The sequence below is a fragment of the Grus americana genome, chromosome Z (genome assembly GCF_028858705.1).
Source record: "Grus americana isolate bGruAme1 chromosome Z, bGruAme1.mat, whole genome shotgun sequence".
Lineage (NCBI taxonomy): Eukaryota > Metazoa > Chordata > Aves > Gruiformes > Gruidae > Grus > Grus americana.
The window spans coordinates 57,216,617-57,230,237 of NC_072891.1; the positions used below are offsets into that span (position 1 = coordinate 57,216,617).

At 37.4% G+C, this 13,621-nt stretch overlaps 1 protein-coding gene across 3 annotated transcripts in view; it reads left to right on the forward strand.

The window, feature by feature from the left end:
* MEGF10 (multiple EGF like domains 10) overlaps positions 1-13,621 on the forward strand; it is a 111,519-nt gene that overhangs the window by 74,680 nt on the left and 23,218 nt on the right. For all 3 annotated transcript variants that reach the window (XM_054810377.1, XM_054810378.1, XM_054810379.1), the window contains exons 13-16: positions 615-717; positions 10,071-10,217; positions 12,440-12,574; positions 12,930-13,058. In XM_054810377.1, the coding sequence (XP_054666352.1) occupies positions 615-717; positions 10,071-10,217; positions 12,440-12,574; positions 12,930-13,058 (514 nt within the window). The remainder of the gene's footprint in view (positions 1-614; positions 718-10,070; positions 10,218-12,439; positions 12,575-12,929; positions 13,059-13,621) is intronic.

Sequence of the window (13,621 nt, forward strand, 5' to 3'; positions counted from 1 at the left end):
TGTACTGTCTCATAGCCAAAGAGATTCTGTTTTTAACAATATATGCTGTAGTGCAGAGGGAAGGATTTTTAATGAGAAGAAAGTGATACAGTTTGTATTTTTTATGCAATAAACTTCACACGGTAGATATATTTTCATCTAATATTTTACTACTCTGTTTTAGAAATTGTGGCATTATGTGGTATCTTTTTTGACTAGAATGTAGAGAGCTCAGGGTCTGAGGCAGAAAGGAGACTGAATTCTTTCCCTTCAAGGGACCTCCAGGTCCTGGAGTAGGAACTCACCTGTAAGGGAAATTAGAGGGACAGTACAATAAGCTTTCATTGCAGCCTCTGATGTTGTAGGTTATTGTGTTCTGAATCACTGTCTCCAAGTCCAGTAGTCTGGGATTTTTCAGGAGAATGTAATTAATTCTTTATTTTCCCCTCTTAAATGAAAGAATGAAGATGTGGGGTGCAAAAACTGTTCCAAAAGCCAGAAGCGTTTTATGTCAAGAAAGTGAATTACAGATTCAGGAGAGATCTGTGGTTTCTTTTTGAGGCAGGACTGACCAGAACTTGTTCTCTAATTCCCAGTTGTTGTCATCTCTGGGTTGGTTTTTTTTGTTGCCACAGGATGGCACATATGGTATGGATTGTGCTGAACGCTGTGACTGCAGCCATGCGGACGGTTGTCATCCCACCACGGGTTACTGTCGCTGTCTACCAGGATGGTCAGGTACAAAAGAGACTGTCATGAAGGACAATGAGAGTTTCCACTATGGTGGCACTTGGTCTTACCTCTCAGTTTCATTGGTACAGGAGTCTATGTGGGGCTGGAAGGAGTGAAGGGCCAGTTCTGGGGGTGCTGTGTCCCACATGTGATTCACAGGTGTGGAAACTTTGTTGAGCATGGGATCCACAGAAAACTGGGAGCAGAAGGGTAAATCTGAAAAATTGGGTGCCTCCACAGTATGATTCCTTATGAAAGTGGTGAATAACTGTAAGTATTCAAGGTTGTGCTGGCAGCTTTGGTACATAAAGCATCACATCCAGGAACTCGGAAAAATTTGCTCAGGCAGCCAAAAAGAGGATAAATTGTGCAGAACTTGTGCTGCCATTTAAGTTTTTTAAACTTTTGAAAAATTAAGTTTCTCTGCATGTATTTTGTTCTGTATGAAAATTGTTGCACTTTTTTTCACAAAGTTTCTCCAGCATTTTCCTTGTGGTTTTAAGGACTATATATATTTTATTATTCATCAGAATTTGTGTTTGAAATGGTTGTAGCACTCTCTTGTTTGCAGAAAGCAAGATTTTTTTGAAAACATGATGCAACTATGCAGAAAGGCATGCTATTATGAAACCTTCCTTTTATCTCTAGGAGGTAGTTTTAGTTCTCACATGAATTTCTAAGCTTTAAGTGTTGCAGAAACTCTTCCGTCTTCAATAAGGATTAATTGACACTCTAAGTTTGCCCCTCCTCAGAGTGTTCTGGACTTTGTGTCCCACTGTGATACTGTAGTTTGCAAGGATCAGTTTCCATGTCATCCATCTGTGTGGACTCCGTCCATTTAATAATGAGAAGTCAGCATGAAAAACACACCTTAAATAAACAAAGCATGCTTCTGCTGTGAAAAGAAAGGTTTTTTGTGATTTCAGATACAAGCTTGTATTATTTATTATCCACTCACTCATTTATAAATTACTATTTTTCCTAATTGACTTGTAGGTTCATGATATAATTGTTTCCTTTTTTCTCTGGTGCTTCCAGACATGGTAGATGGAGGTGAGCAGAGACAATCTGCATCAAGTCATTTATTTGACAAGTTTAGCAAATCATTGTGCTCACAAAAGTTTGTGTAGAGCTTATGACTTCCTCAGATACAGTCTTTACTGAGGTTTTTCCCAAGTTTTATTTTTTATGTGTTTTTGGGTATTTTTCCTAGCTCTGTAGATGGACCACAGGCACTTTGTTCAAAGTACATAATACTCCGTGTCTGCAGTTCAGGTTGATTAGTTGTAGTTGATTACAGCTTACCTGGTGTTTTTTTTTCTACTTTCTGTTCAGATGAACATGGCTTTTATGATTATTGGGGTAGGAAGTAGAAATCTGTAGGGAATACAGACATGGGCAGGAAGGGCTCATGCTTTGCTTTGGAAGACCAAACCCATTTCTTATTTGTGCAAGGTAGCTGAATACTAAGCTTCTGCCAAGTTCTTTGAGAAGGCCTTTCTCACCATTGGGTTTCCCCGTTGTCGCCATTTTCAGTGTGAAAGAGACTCCCAGAGCCAGCACTCACCTAACTGAGCCAGGAGTTTGTTGGTTTTATTCTCTTCCCAAAAGCTGCAGTGTGACTTACCATCAGCCACTCAGATACCTCTGGGAAATGACTACCACAAGAGTGCAAAAATAATAAAAGTTGAGTGAAATGAAAAAATACCATTAGCGTTATGCCATCTATTACTATTTTGTGAGGCACTAGGACTGACAAATCATCAGATACCAGAAGTGTGTTAATGAATGAACCCAGATTAAAGTAGGTGGTTTTGAAAGGCCATACTACAAATCTAGCATCGTTTTATAACAGGTTATAAAAATTATCTAGCCAGTGTGATGTATCTTACCTGGGATGTGATAAAGGCTTCAAGTATAGCACAAACCTTGACTGTGCTTAAACTCAGGTATTGAAAAGGAGACAATATTTTTGCCTTTACTGAAATCTTATTTTGTCTTCATATTTAGAAAGGAAGAAGTGTTTACTAGAAAGAGTAACAATAGATAATATAGATAAAATTGAGTATCTGTCCCTGGATGATGTCATCACAACAGCATGTGTAACAGACTAGTTTCAACATGTTGGTGATGTCTAGACACACAATATGACATAAACAACATAGTTTGCCTTATACTCAGTGTCTGGAAAAATCCTCCTCCCACACTTCACATGTCAGAGCAATACCCATGAGGAATCTGGTCTTTGTGTAGATACTTATATTTGGAATGATTAAAAAAAGGAGAGAATACTTTAGAAACAGGTTCTCAAATAGCTGTTTTGTAATGTTACATTGCAGAGATAGCATTAGATTGTAGGATTAAGAAAGGTAGTTGTATACGTATTTGTATGCATGATAGGTGGAGAAGCGGAGGATTTGTGAAAATATAGGAAGGTACTAAACTGCAACAAATTATTTTAGAATAGCTTAGATTTTTTTTGATAGATTTGCTAAAGTAACCATCAGACTTAGTAGTTTTTGGTGGTTAGTATTACCTACCAAAAAAAAAAAAAAGAGAAGGAGAAACTGATTTTGGATCAGTCTAATGCTTATCTAAGCCAAATGAAGGATTTAGTTGTTTAAAAACTATGGGGAGGGTATTGTTAAAAATAAATACATTTAAAGAAGCCTAAAAATGTAAGTCTTTTCTCTTTTTCAGCAAGAATAAACTGATGAATCCAAGGTGAACTTCTCCACATGTTTTGATGCCACCAAAAATATATAAAGCTTCCAAAAAGATATTTTAAATGTTATATTTTTCTCAGCCCTGTGAACAGAGCAGTTGTCTACAGTTTCCCCAGGGAGTTTCATCAGAGGGAATAGTTTATATAACTTTGCAGAAATAAATGAAGGGTGGAAGATTTTTCCCTTGCTGGATGACACAGTTGTACCATAACGCTGGGGAACAGCAAATGCGCTGCACAGGAGAGGGGGTCACAGCGTATGTTACATGCTCCCTCGGGTAGTGAGGGAGCTCCAAGCTGCTGAAGTGGGCACCAGTGCTGTTGTGTACCAAAGGGCAGCCTAGCTAACGTGCTACCCTTTACTTTAGTCTCATGATATAGCTGCAGCTGAGCATTGGGTCAACAATAAGATGCTATATGGTTTAGGTTTTTTAAGTATTTTTTACTTTACTTTTGAACATGCCTTACGTATTATCTTTTGCTTCTTAGGTCCTAGTTATGAACGAAAGTGTAAGTTCAGTTATTGATTATTGTGTTGTCATGAGCTGTTATAAAACTCAAGAAATAATTAAAATTGGTTTTAATTAGGTTCTGTTTTAATTTAGGATTTCTATTTTTAATTTAGGTTCTGTTGCCTACGAGGATGCTTAGATATTTCATCCTAAATGAAAGTGGCTTTGTTTATAGGACTCCTGTTAGAAATCCTGCCCTCTCTGTAGTTTACACTAAGTGCTCCTATTAGCAGCTTAATTCTTCTTAGAAAAGCAAGAGTTAAGGGTGATGTTTTTTCCTGGCATCACATGACAGGATGGCACAAACCAGAAACATTCGCCCACACAGATGATGATGTCTGCCCCAAACACTCTTGTCCCTTGACATTTTCACTGTATGTTATAAATAACTTCTTCATTTGGAGGGAGCGCAAAAGCTAGACTTTGGAAAAGAGTAGGAACCATTAAAATAGCAGAAGAAAGATGCAGAAAATGTACTCCCCCAATAGGGAATGATAACGAATTCTCCTAATAATATATACCAAAACTTTAAGTTAACTTCTATTAAAGGGCTACCTTTAATAGGCCACTTCTCTCAATGACTACAATCCAGCAAGCACCACGATAACTGTAATTTCATCCCTTAATCTTACCTATTCTGCAAGCAGCTGTCAAAATACAGTTTTTCCAAATTGCCTAAAAGATGAGAGAGTTCATTTTCTTGCAAACTGAGATTTCACATTAAAGCATTGTAAAAAAAGGCAAAGGGTTTTGTCCAGACAGTTTGTTTATTACTGTATTACAGTAATGTGGGTGTTACTGATAACACGTTACTGTTCTGCTTTCTTGGGTGCAGTTCTCCTGGACCTTTCTGTTTGTGAAGAAATGCATTCTCATACTGACAATTTTTAAAATCAATTTAAAGGTTATGCAGTGCCAGGGATTATGAAATACCACTGGTCTGCTATCTGTACCAAAATAATAGCATTGGTTATGGAAAAGACAGATGCAGTAATATCAGCCTACATTTTACCAGCATGCACAGTATTGTATTCATCCATATGCTACCGCAGATAGAGTGTTGGTGACTTTTTGCTGTGCCGAACACCTGCTGACGCTGGTCAGATTGCCCATCACCAGATGTGTTGTTTCTGTGAGGAAGTGCTGTGTCTTTCCATGTGCTCCTGACATTATTTCTAAGAGGCACATTTGTTGCTGGATTATAACAGGGAGGACTGTCATCTGACACCCCACACTGATGCAAAGTACTAAGTGCCCTGGGAAGCATGAACTAGAACTCGCCCTTGCTTCTTAGCTTTTAATGTGTACACATTTTTTTCCCCTCCTATGCAGAATAAAAAAGACATAAAAGACTGCTGTCATGGGTCTTCCTCACCTTGAGACTGAGAAATGAGCTGCTGCTGGAACGGTGTGTGTGGTGCTGGCACCCAGGTGCACCCAAGCCAGGTTTCCTTCCACCTTAGCTGATTTCCCTGGGCTCCTGAAGCACAAGGTCCCATTGTGATGAGTATTCAGTGTGCCAAATAATAAATCATATGTGGGCACTGTGTCATGATAAATGGCGTATTTACTTTGCAAACCTAGGGAGACTAATTCTTCAATATGACATTTGGCCTACCCTACGTCTGGACTTCACTGTGTCCGTATCTCTATTGTCTATGCATTGTGGTGGGTCTTTATGTGGAAAAAATACCACTGTTTTAGAAGAAGACCTTTAAGTAGTAGATTAAGTATATTTATTTTCTACCTGTCAAGAAGGTAAGAAAAGGAGAAGTGTTATTTTCTTGTGGCTACCTAAAATGTGGTAGATGAAAAGAAGAACATCACTGGAGTGGATGATAGTATGTAGCAACAATATGTCCTTCAGAAAGATACTGGGCATATCTCAAAAGTGATTCTTCAACTAAAAGTTGCAGATACTGATGTTTGCCTTCAAACTCTGATACGGTGCTGATTTTGTTGACAAGCTTCTGTAGCTGGCTTCCTACCAAAACTTGTGGGCACAAACGCTCCTGCTGCCGCAGTGAAGAAGCAGCAGTCTGAACTTCTAGAGAAAAAACTTTGTTCCTTTCTTTAGCTCCTTAAATTGAGACACTCTAAGTTTTCTGGCTATCTTCAGCTAGGGAGCAAGGTAATTACAGACAATGAGAGTACTTCTAAATAGTGCCTATGAAGTTTTTCACCACTCCCCTGTGCTGTTTTTTTCCTTTCTTTGGGCTGCTCGTCCATTACTTGACAGAGGGATAGGGAAGCAATTCTCACCATCAGAAGTCTTAGCTTCCTTGAGCAGAAGTGATCTAGTGTTTGTTTCTCTCACATATGAGGGGTGAGATCTTGGACCGTAATGGAAATGTATCATTAGCTTTAATGACAGCAAGATTTCCCCAAGTTTTGATGGCTTGACCCTTCTCTTGTTTAGGCTGTTGTATATCCAATTTAGCTCTGACATATGGGAAGTACACCAATATACAAATAGGTTTTAATCCTGAGAGACTATACTGGAAAGTTCCATGTGTTGTGAAGATAAATTGTATAGCAAATAAATGTTCTTTATGAAAAAAACCCAAACCTTTAAAGTTTGGATAACTTTTTATCAGACTAATGGAAACATAATAATAAATAATAAATTTGCCTGGGAAGATCTTAAGAAATAATTGGTAGATTTTTTTCCCCTTTGAGTGCTAAAACAAATTAGCTCTCCGTTGATCTGACTTGGATGGATCATTGAGTCTCAACTTAAAAATATAGCATAGGGAGTATGTAAACACTGTGCTAGCATGGGCAGAAACACTGGTATTCCTAAAGAATTATTTACTTCATTCATGCAATTACGAATGCTGGGAGAATGCTGATTTAGATGTGAGGCCCCTAGCATAAAGTACTGGGCATGAAATGCATGAGCATTTCTTCAGAGCAGCTTAGCTGAAGTTTATCATGACCATTCAGCTATTGCCTAGCAACTTCTGAAGGCCATCAAAGAGCTCTTTGTCCACAGCTCTTGCAAAAACACTTCCTCGCAGCTATCCTTATCAGTATCAAAATCAACATGAAAACCTACCAAAAACTGTTCTGTTGCATAAGAGATTAATACTCACTTGAAATTGTGGCAGTCATAAACCAGTACAATGACGATATCATTGTAGTAAAAGCTGAGTCTATCTTGCTTTGTAAGTTCTAGTAAAAATGTTTCTTTTTTCCTCATTATTTTCTAGCTTTTCTATAAAAGCATAGCTTTCTTTGAGGAAATTTCATATAAAGTATAAGAGTCTAGAAAATTCTTTTTTTATTTTTTAATCCTTTAAATATTTCTAGCCTGTTCTTTCTCAAAAATACATATATTTGATTTTTACAGGTATAAGATGTGAAACTCAGTTTCTCATTTTTAAGTGCCTTGTGATGTTATCTAAATAATAGTGAGTGAATGAGATTTAAAACTATTTTTATGAGATGCACTAAATTACTAACTGAATTAGTACTTCTGCTGTGCTACATTCATTCTTGACACACACAGAGGAGTGAAATTGATTTTGCTTATAATCAATAGTGAATATAATAAAATTCCTTTTATAGTGAAACAGAAGTCATATTCAGCACTCTTTCAGTATGTTATATTGTCATCATTATTATTCAGTGATATTTACAATACACTGTTTCTTTGCTAAGTAGAGGGATATCATTCTTCACCTGACTACCTCCTCATAAGGGGTGAAAGTGGGAAAGAAAAGATAATTTTTTCAGTTTCCCCAATGGATAATTTTCCCTGATGTGTACTGGAGGAACTTTTTCCTTTTTCGCTTCTAATGGTAGTTATTGGCTCTTTTAAGTATTGTGGCTTTATGCAGCATGGAGCCCATTGTCTTTTCTATCCTAGTGTGCCCAGTATCACCCTTTGACACTATGCTGTCATAAAGAATCCTCTGTGTACAGATCAAGATGATATAATTGAGCCTGGTGTTATTGTATGTCATTGGTCTACATAATCTCAGATAATGCACTATGGCAACTCTTGGCAACCACTGACTTGTTAATAGTGACCATTGTATACTGAACACAACTGAAACCCATTAAGACTCTGTGAAATATATCTTTTCTCTAGCAGGGTTCACTGAGTGAAGCTACGTATGATATGACAGATAACACTCACGTGAACAGAATGCCAGGCTCAATTCTGAAATCCTCTGCGTATGTCTGCTTGTGCTTTCACAGACTTAGAAACCCGAGTTCTCAAATTTGGGAACCTCAAGCAGACCAGTCTTACACTTCTGAAATAAGTGGTCTTGTTTCTAAAAGAAATGCTGTGATGTCATGCTCCTCATGTGCATCAGCATCTCTCAAAATCAAACCACTCTCTTTTATCTATTTATCCACAAATAGGGAGTTAATGAAAAAGTTGACCCAGGCTATTGAGAAGCAAGTCTACACTGCCTCTCAAATTTGATGAAGATAGGAGAATGACATTGCCTATGTAGGCAAAAATGAAAAAGTAATGATATAAGAAGCTTTCATTTTTTTCAATAAATTTGTTTTAGGTCAGTATTAACCAATGATCATTGTACAATTAGGGCTTTTAGGTGGTCTGTGTACTGTTTGCTGCTGGTTAGCATCTGGATTCTAAAAGGCGAGTGTTTTCTCTCTTTTTGGCGTTAGTGGGTGCAATCTGTTGAACCATGTTTTTGATTATTCAGTCTGTTGATTGTCTTGCAGAGAAGCAAACAATTTGAGAGTCTGGAGTTTCACCTTTCCTCTGATTAGAGAATATTTGGATATAGGCAGCTTTAGAAGGCACATGCTGTGAGGATTGAGGAATCACCTGAGTCTGGTCTATCATTAAACAGCATAAGTATTTTTCAGTGTTGTTATGAACATAGGTTTTGCTCTTTGAAATGAAAACATTTTTTTCTTGTCACATGTGAAACTGTTCTGCTTTTTTAGGAATCTGGCAGCCAGTAAACCTGTGGCATATTTTGCTGGAATTACTTACAAAGCAAGACATGCTTGTGGTTGGATTCATTCCACTTTTCCCTTAGTGAAGGGCTTCATTCAGTGGAGGCGCTACAATGATACTTAATTGTTAATGCAAAGTACTGTAGACACAATATGGTCTGAGTTCCACAGTGGTGCCTGCTGGCATTTAACATGCTTTATAAAGCAGATAGTGGAAAAAACAAACAGGAAAGTTATATTTAATGTTGCTGCATTGAAAAAAAAAAAAATCCCGTGATTGGATGGTTACAATTAGTGATTTCTACTGTGATTTATGTATAGGGGTTCAGGTTTGGCCATTTTATAATGAATTTTATGCCAAAAATGGTTGGACAAAGCACTGACTGACCAGCATCCTTAACACTGTTGCAGCTAAGCATTTTGGAATGCTCACATGGTGTGTTTGGAAACCCTTTGTGTGCACTACATTTTTCCATTTGGTATGAGGCTTAGCAGTAATCAGCTCACCACTAATTAGAAATCATTCTGTATCCTGCACCCCATTTTTACTCAAAATTATATCAGACCTTAGGAATTTTTACATTCTGAAAGAAAAGTCTTTGCAATACCTTTTGTCATGCATTTCCCTAACATAAAATTTGAATATAAGCTTTTGCTGTTTTGAAACAGCCATTATGGAGGAAGAAAAAGACATTATTTCACTGCATTTAAATTACTTTCTACTTTCAATTCTCTTTATTGATACCAGTGGTGAAAGTGGGAGGAATAAAAGACCTTTTAAAATTTTTGTATGTATAAAGGTCTTGGAAAATTATGGAACTCTGTGTTATTGAGAGGTTTGCATTCATCTTTGTAGATCTTAAATTATCGGTGGGCTGGAAACCTGTGCATCCCACGGAGCTCTTATGTGCCATGTAACTCTGCAGAAGTGCTTTCCCATTACAGAACTCAGGATCAGCCCTTATGTACATCTCATCAAAACTGGAATACAAAAGAAATTCACTTCTGGGGAAAGGAGAGATGCAAGTTTACCTTGTTCTGTTTTCTGGATGTTAGTGATACTTTCATAAACAGGGTTTGTGTTTTTGAAATGAGTCCTCTGAGGACCAAAGGTTTAAACTAACTATGTGTAAGTGTTCTTTACAAAGGCTGACGGTTTTGTTTATTTATGGTTGCAGGCATTCACTGTGACAGTGTGTGTGCTGAGGGACAGTGGGGTCCAAATTGCTCATTGTCTTGTTACTGCAAAAATGGAGCATCCTGCTCTCCAGATGATGGAATCTGTGAGTGTGCACCAGGATACAGAGGCACCACTTGTCAGAGAAGTAAGGACAAAATAAATACTTTAAAATCTCTGTTTCTTCCTCCCTTACTTGGAATACATGTGATATAATAACATAATGCTTTGTTAATTGTAGTATGAACTACTATGAAACATTGGACATTTTATCAAAATGTATGCATATACAGAAATAAGTGTTAACTACAATTAACAAATGTTTCCAACTAGTAGTGGTCTTCTTGTTATGGTACTTTACTTTTATTCACTGTTTGTGCCTGCCATGATGTCGTTATGCACATAACTTTCTAAGAAACAAATTTAGTAGGAGATTCCATTCTAAAGGCAGGCATTTACAAATGTGATTGTCAATCATTAATTTTGTAATATATGTTTTGGTAGGTAAATAAAACATGCATGAGTTTCAGAAGCTAGAAACCTTTGCTTCCCATTGAGTCCGATAGGAATCATTGACCTAATTATTGTGCTTTTTTTAACACTTATTTGGAAGCAGCAGCGAATGGCCAGTGGGATCAGGCCTCACAATAAGTAGAGGATGTCGTAGGTATCCATAATCACATTTGAAGAGTTTGTCTCTGTAAAATTTAAATGTTACAGGAAGAGAGTTACAGATAACTGAGGCAAATCATACCAGAAAGAGGGAGGCAAAAATAAGATGATATGCAAAATATCCAAGAAGATTTTTTGCAGTTTTCCAGCAGTCTAGCTGTCTTCAGTTTCAATTGTTGAAGCTGTGAAGGAAAGGTGTTCAGAGAAGAGAAATGTGGGTCCTCTGCACTTGGAGGTTAGACCTGTTTTCAGAGGAGGTCTCCCAGAAACAGGGTCAAGAAGCAGATGGAGTAAGGCCAAGCAGAGATGCTACCAGGTCCTCCAAAAGAGGCGTAAAAGGCAGGAGATAACATGAAATGGTTCCTAGAAGGTAGAAGGAGAACCAGAGGAGGATGAAGTCCTAACAGTCCAGGAATGGCAAAATTTCAAGCTGAAAAATGTGATTGCCTATGGCACTACTAAATCCCATATTAGTGTGGCATTAGTATTCCTTAAGCATTTCTAACTAAGTTCAGTAATTATTCTCACTATCTAATCTCTAAAGGCCTTGCAGTTAATCAGTTAATCCAAAGACAGATTAAGTGTAACACTACATGTAAAAAATGTTCCCTGTGTTTTGGAATGGTGCTTATAATCTGGGCAAGAGGCTTCCAGTCTGGTGGCTCTTAGAGCCCCTCACTGATGCATGGTCTGGAGGCTAGGAAGACAAAGGTCATATGAATAATTTGGATCCCAGTCAGAAAGTGCCTTTTCAGTAAACAGGAAGACCTTTTGGCACTGTTTCACTTGGAAAAGTTAATCTCTCTAGAGAGATCTGGCCATGTAGCTTGTATCAAGTGTATAATTAAAAGACTGAATCATGAATAAAATTAAAATATTGAAAAGATTCCAAGTTAGTTTTTGTCAGTGCTAATTGCTGCTGTGCAACAGGTATTTCTCTTGATGCATTACATAATATTCTAATTTATCAGGAAATAAATGCCAAAAGAGATTAGAGCAACAAAGAAGGAGATTTTATGTGACAGCCTTTTTTTCCCCTCTTTTTTTTCCTTTTTTTAAAAAGAAACTAGTACCTTTAGCATTCACCTTAGGTGAATGACTGTGTTTCTGGTCTCAGGTTTTCTAAAAGTTAGGTGATGTGTAGCTGCCTGTATCATGTAATGAGTACAGTGAATACCTAAAGGAAAGGATGACTGGAAAACATTTGTACGTTTTTCTGAGTGAAGAATGTCTATTATAAAAATAAGTGTTTCCAAGTTAGGAAACACATAAGAAGCCAAGGTCTAAGATTACCATACTCATCTACAGATAAAACTATCCACTCTACATTTTTAAATTACTTTTCTTCAAATACACTTTAAAAAATGTTCATGTTGTAGAGGACATATAATGTATAGCCAAATATGTATAATATAAAAAGCATGTATACATTTCAAACATAACCCAAGTACAGTGTGGCCTGACAAGTCAACTAAATCATTACTAACTAGAATATAGTAAACCCTTGAGGAAGATGAGCAAATTTCCTTTTGTGAGTGTAAAGCATTGAACTGTATGAATAATAAGAACCACCGCTGCAAGTCTTGTGTATTTAGAAAGCAGAGCTAATTCAAAGTCAGGAACAAGTGCACTGAAGAGTAGTTCACGGCTGTTTAGGGAGTGCAGGAGGCAATGACAGTTTGTTCTTTCTGATTCCAGTTTGTTCCCCTGGGTTCTATGGACACCGCTGCAGCCAGACATGCCCCCAGTGTGTACACAGCAGTGGTCCCTGCCACCATATTACTGGCTTATGTGACTGCTTACCTGGATTTACAGGAGCCCTCTGTAACGAAGGTACAAGTTGCAATAAAGACTCTATGGGATGCAGAGACAGAATACTTTAATAATTTTCATTTCATCACTTGGAAACTATAAAACTGAAAATAGCTTCCGTTGTAGTATGTGCAGTTTATAAATTAGGAATCTTAAGCAGGTTTAAGCTGTTTGAACATTTGATCCCTAAGTACAAAACCCACTGTATTGTAATTTGTATTATTTGTATAATACCAGGATTTATAATGCCTTACTTTAACATTATACTAGGCAATACCTTTCTCAATCCAAATATCAGTTGCTTTCTCTTGAAATAAAGAAAATACAATCTTGTTCTGATTACTAAGGAGTTCTAATTCTGACAACTTGTTCTTAGTATGTCCCAGTGGCAGATTTGGCAAGAACTGCATTGGAATATGTACATGCACCAATAATGGAACATGTAATCCTATTGATAGATCCTGTCAGTGTTACCCTGGCTGGATTGGTAGTGACTGCTCTCAGCGTAAGTATCAGCTTTTTTTCCTTTATTTTTAAAACAATTAATCAGGGTTTGTCTATTTAAATGATCTACTTTTTGATAAAGAAACATTGTGTAAGTTAGAAGTTAGGACTTCATGGTATATAATGAAGAAATCTTAAACTTCTCTGCAGTTCATTGGCACTATCAGAAACATATTTGCACTATGATTTTTCTAATAAGTGTGCTGGAGCATATGACAGGAGGGATCAATTTTGAGTCTTTCACTGCCCACAGAAGAGTTGTAGAGAAGCTGGATCAGACTTGTTGCAGAAGTGCACTGTGAAAAGACAAGTCACAACGCCCACAGGTTGCAGCAAGTCTGACTTTTACTAGATAAAAGAAAAAAAATCCTTACTGTGAGAGTGGCCAAGCACAGCAACTGTCTAGACAGGCTCTGAAGTCTCCAGTCTGGAAGATGTTGTGAAATTATCATCGTTGAAGATCCTTTGAGCAGGATGTTGGACTAGGTGGTGCTAGAGGTCTCTTCCAACATGAAAAGCCTGTGACTTGATGAATGTTCCATTGCAGAGAGGGTTCTTGACCTA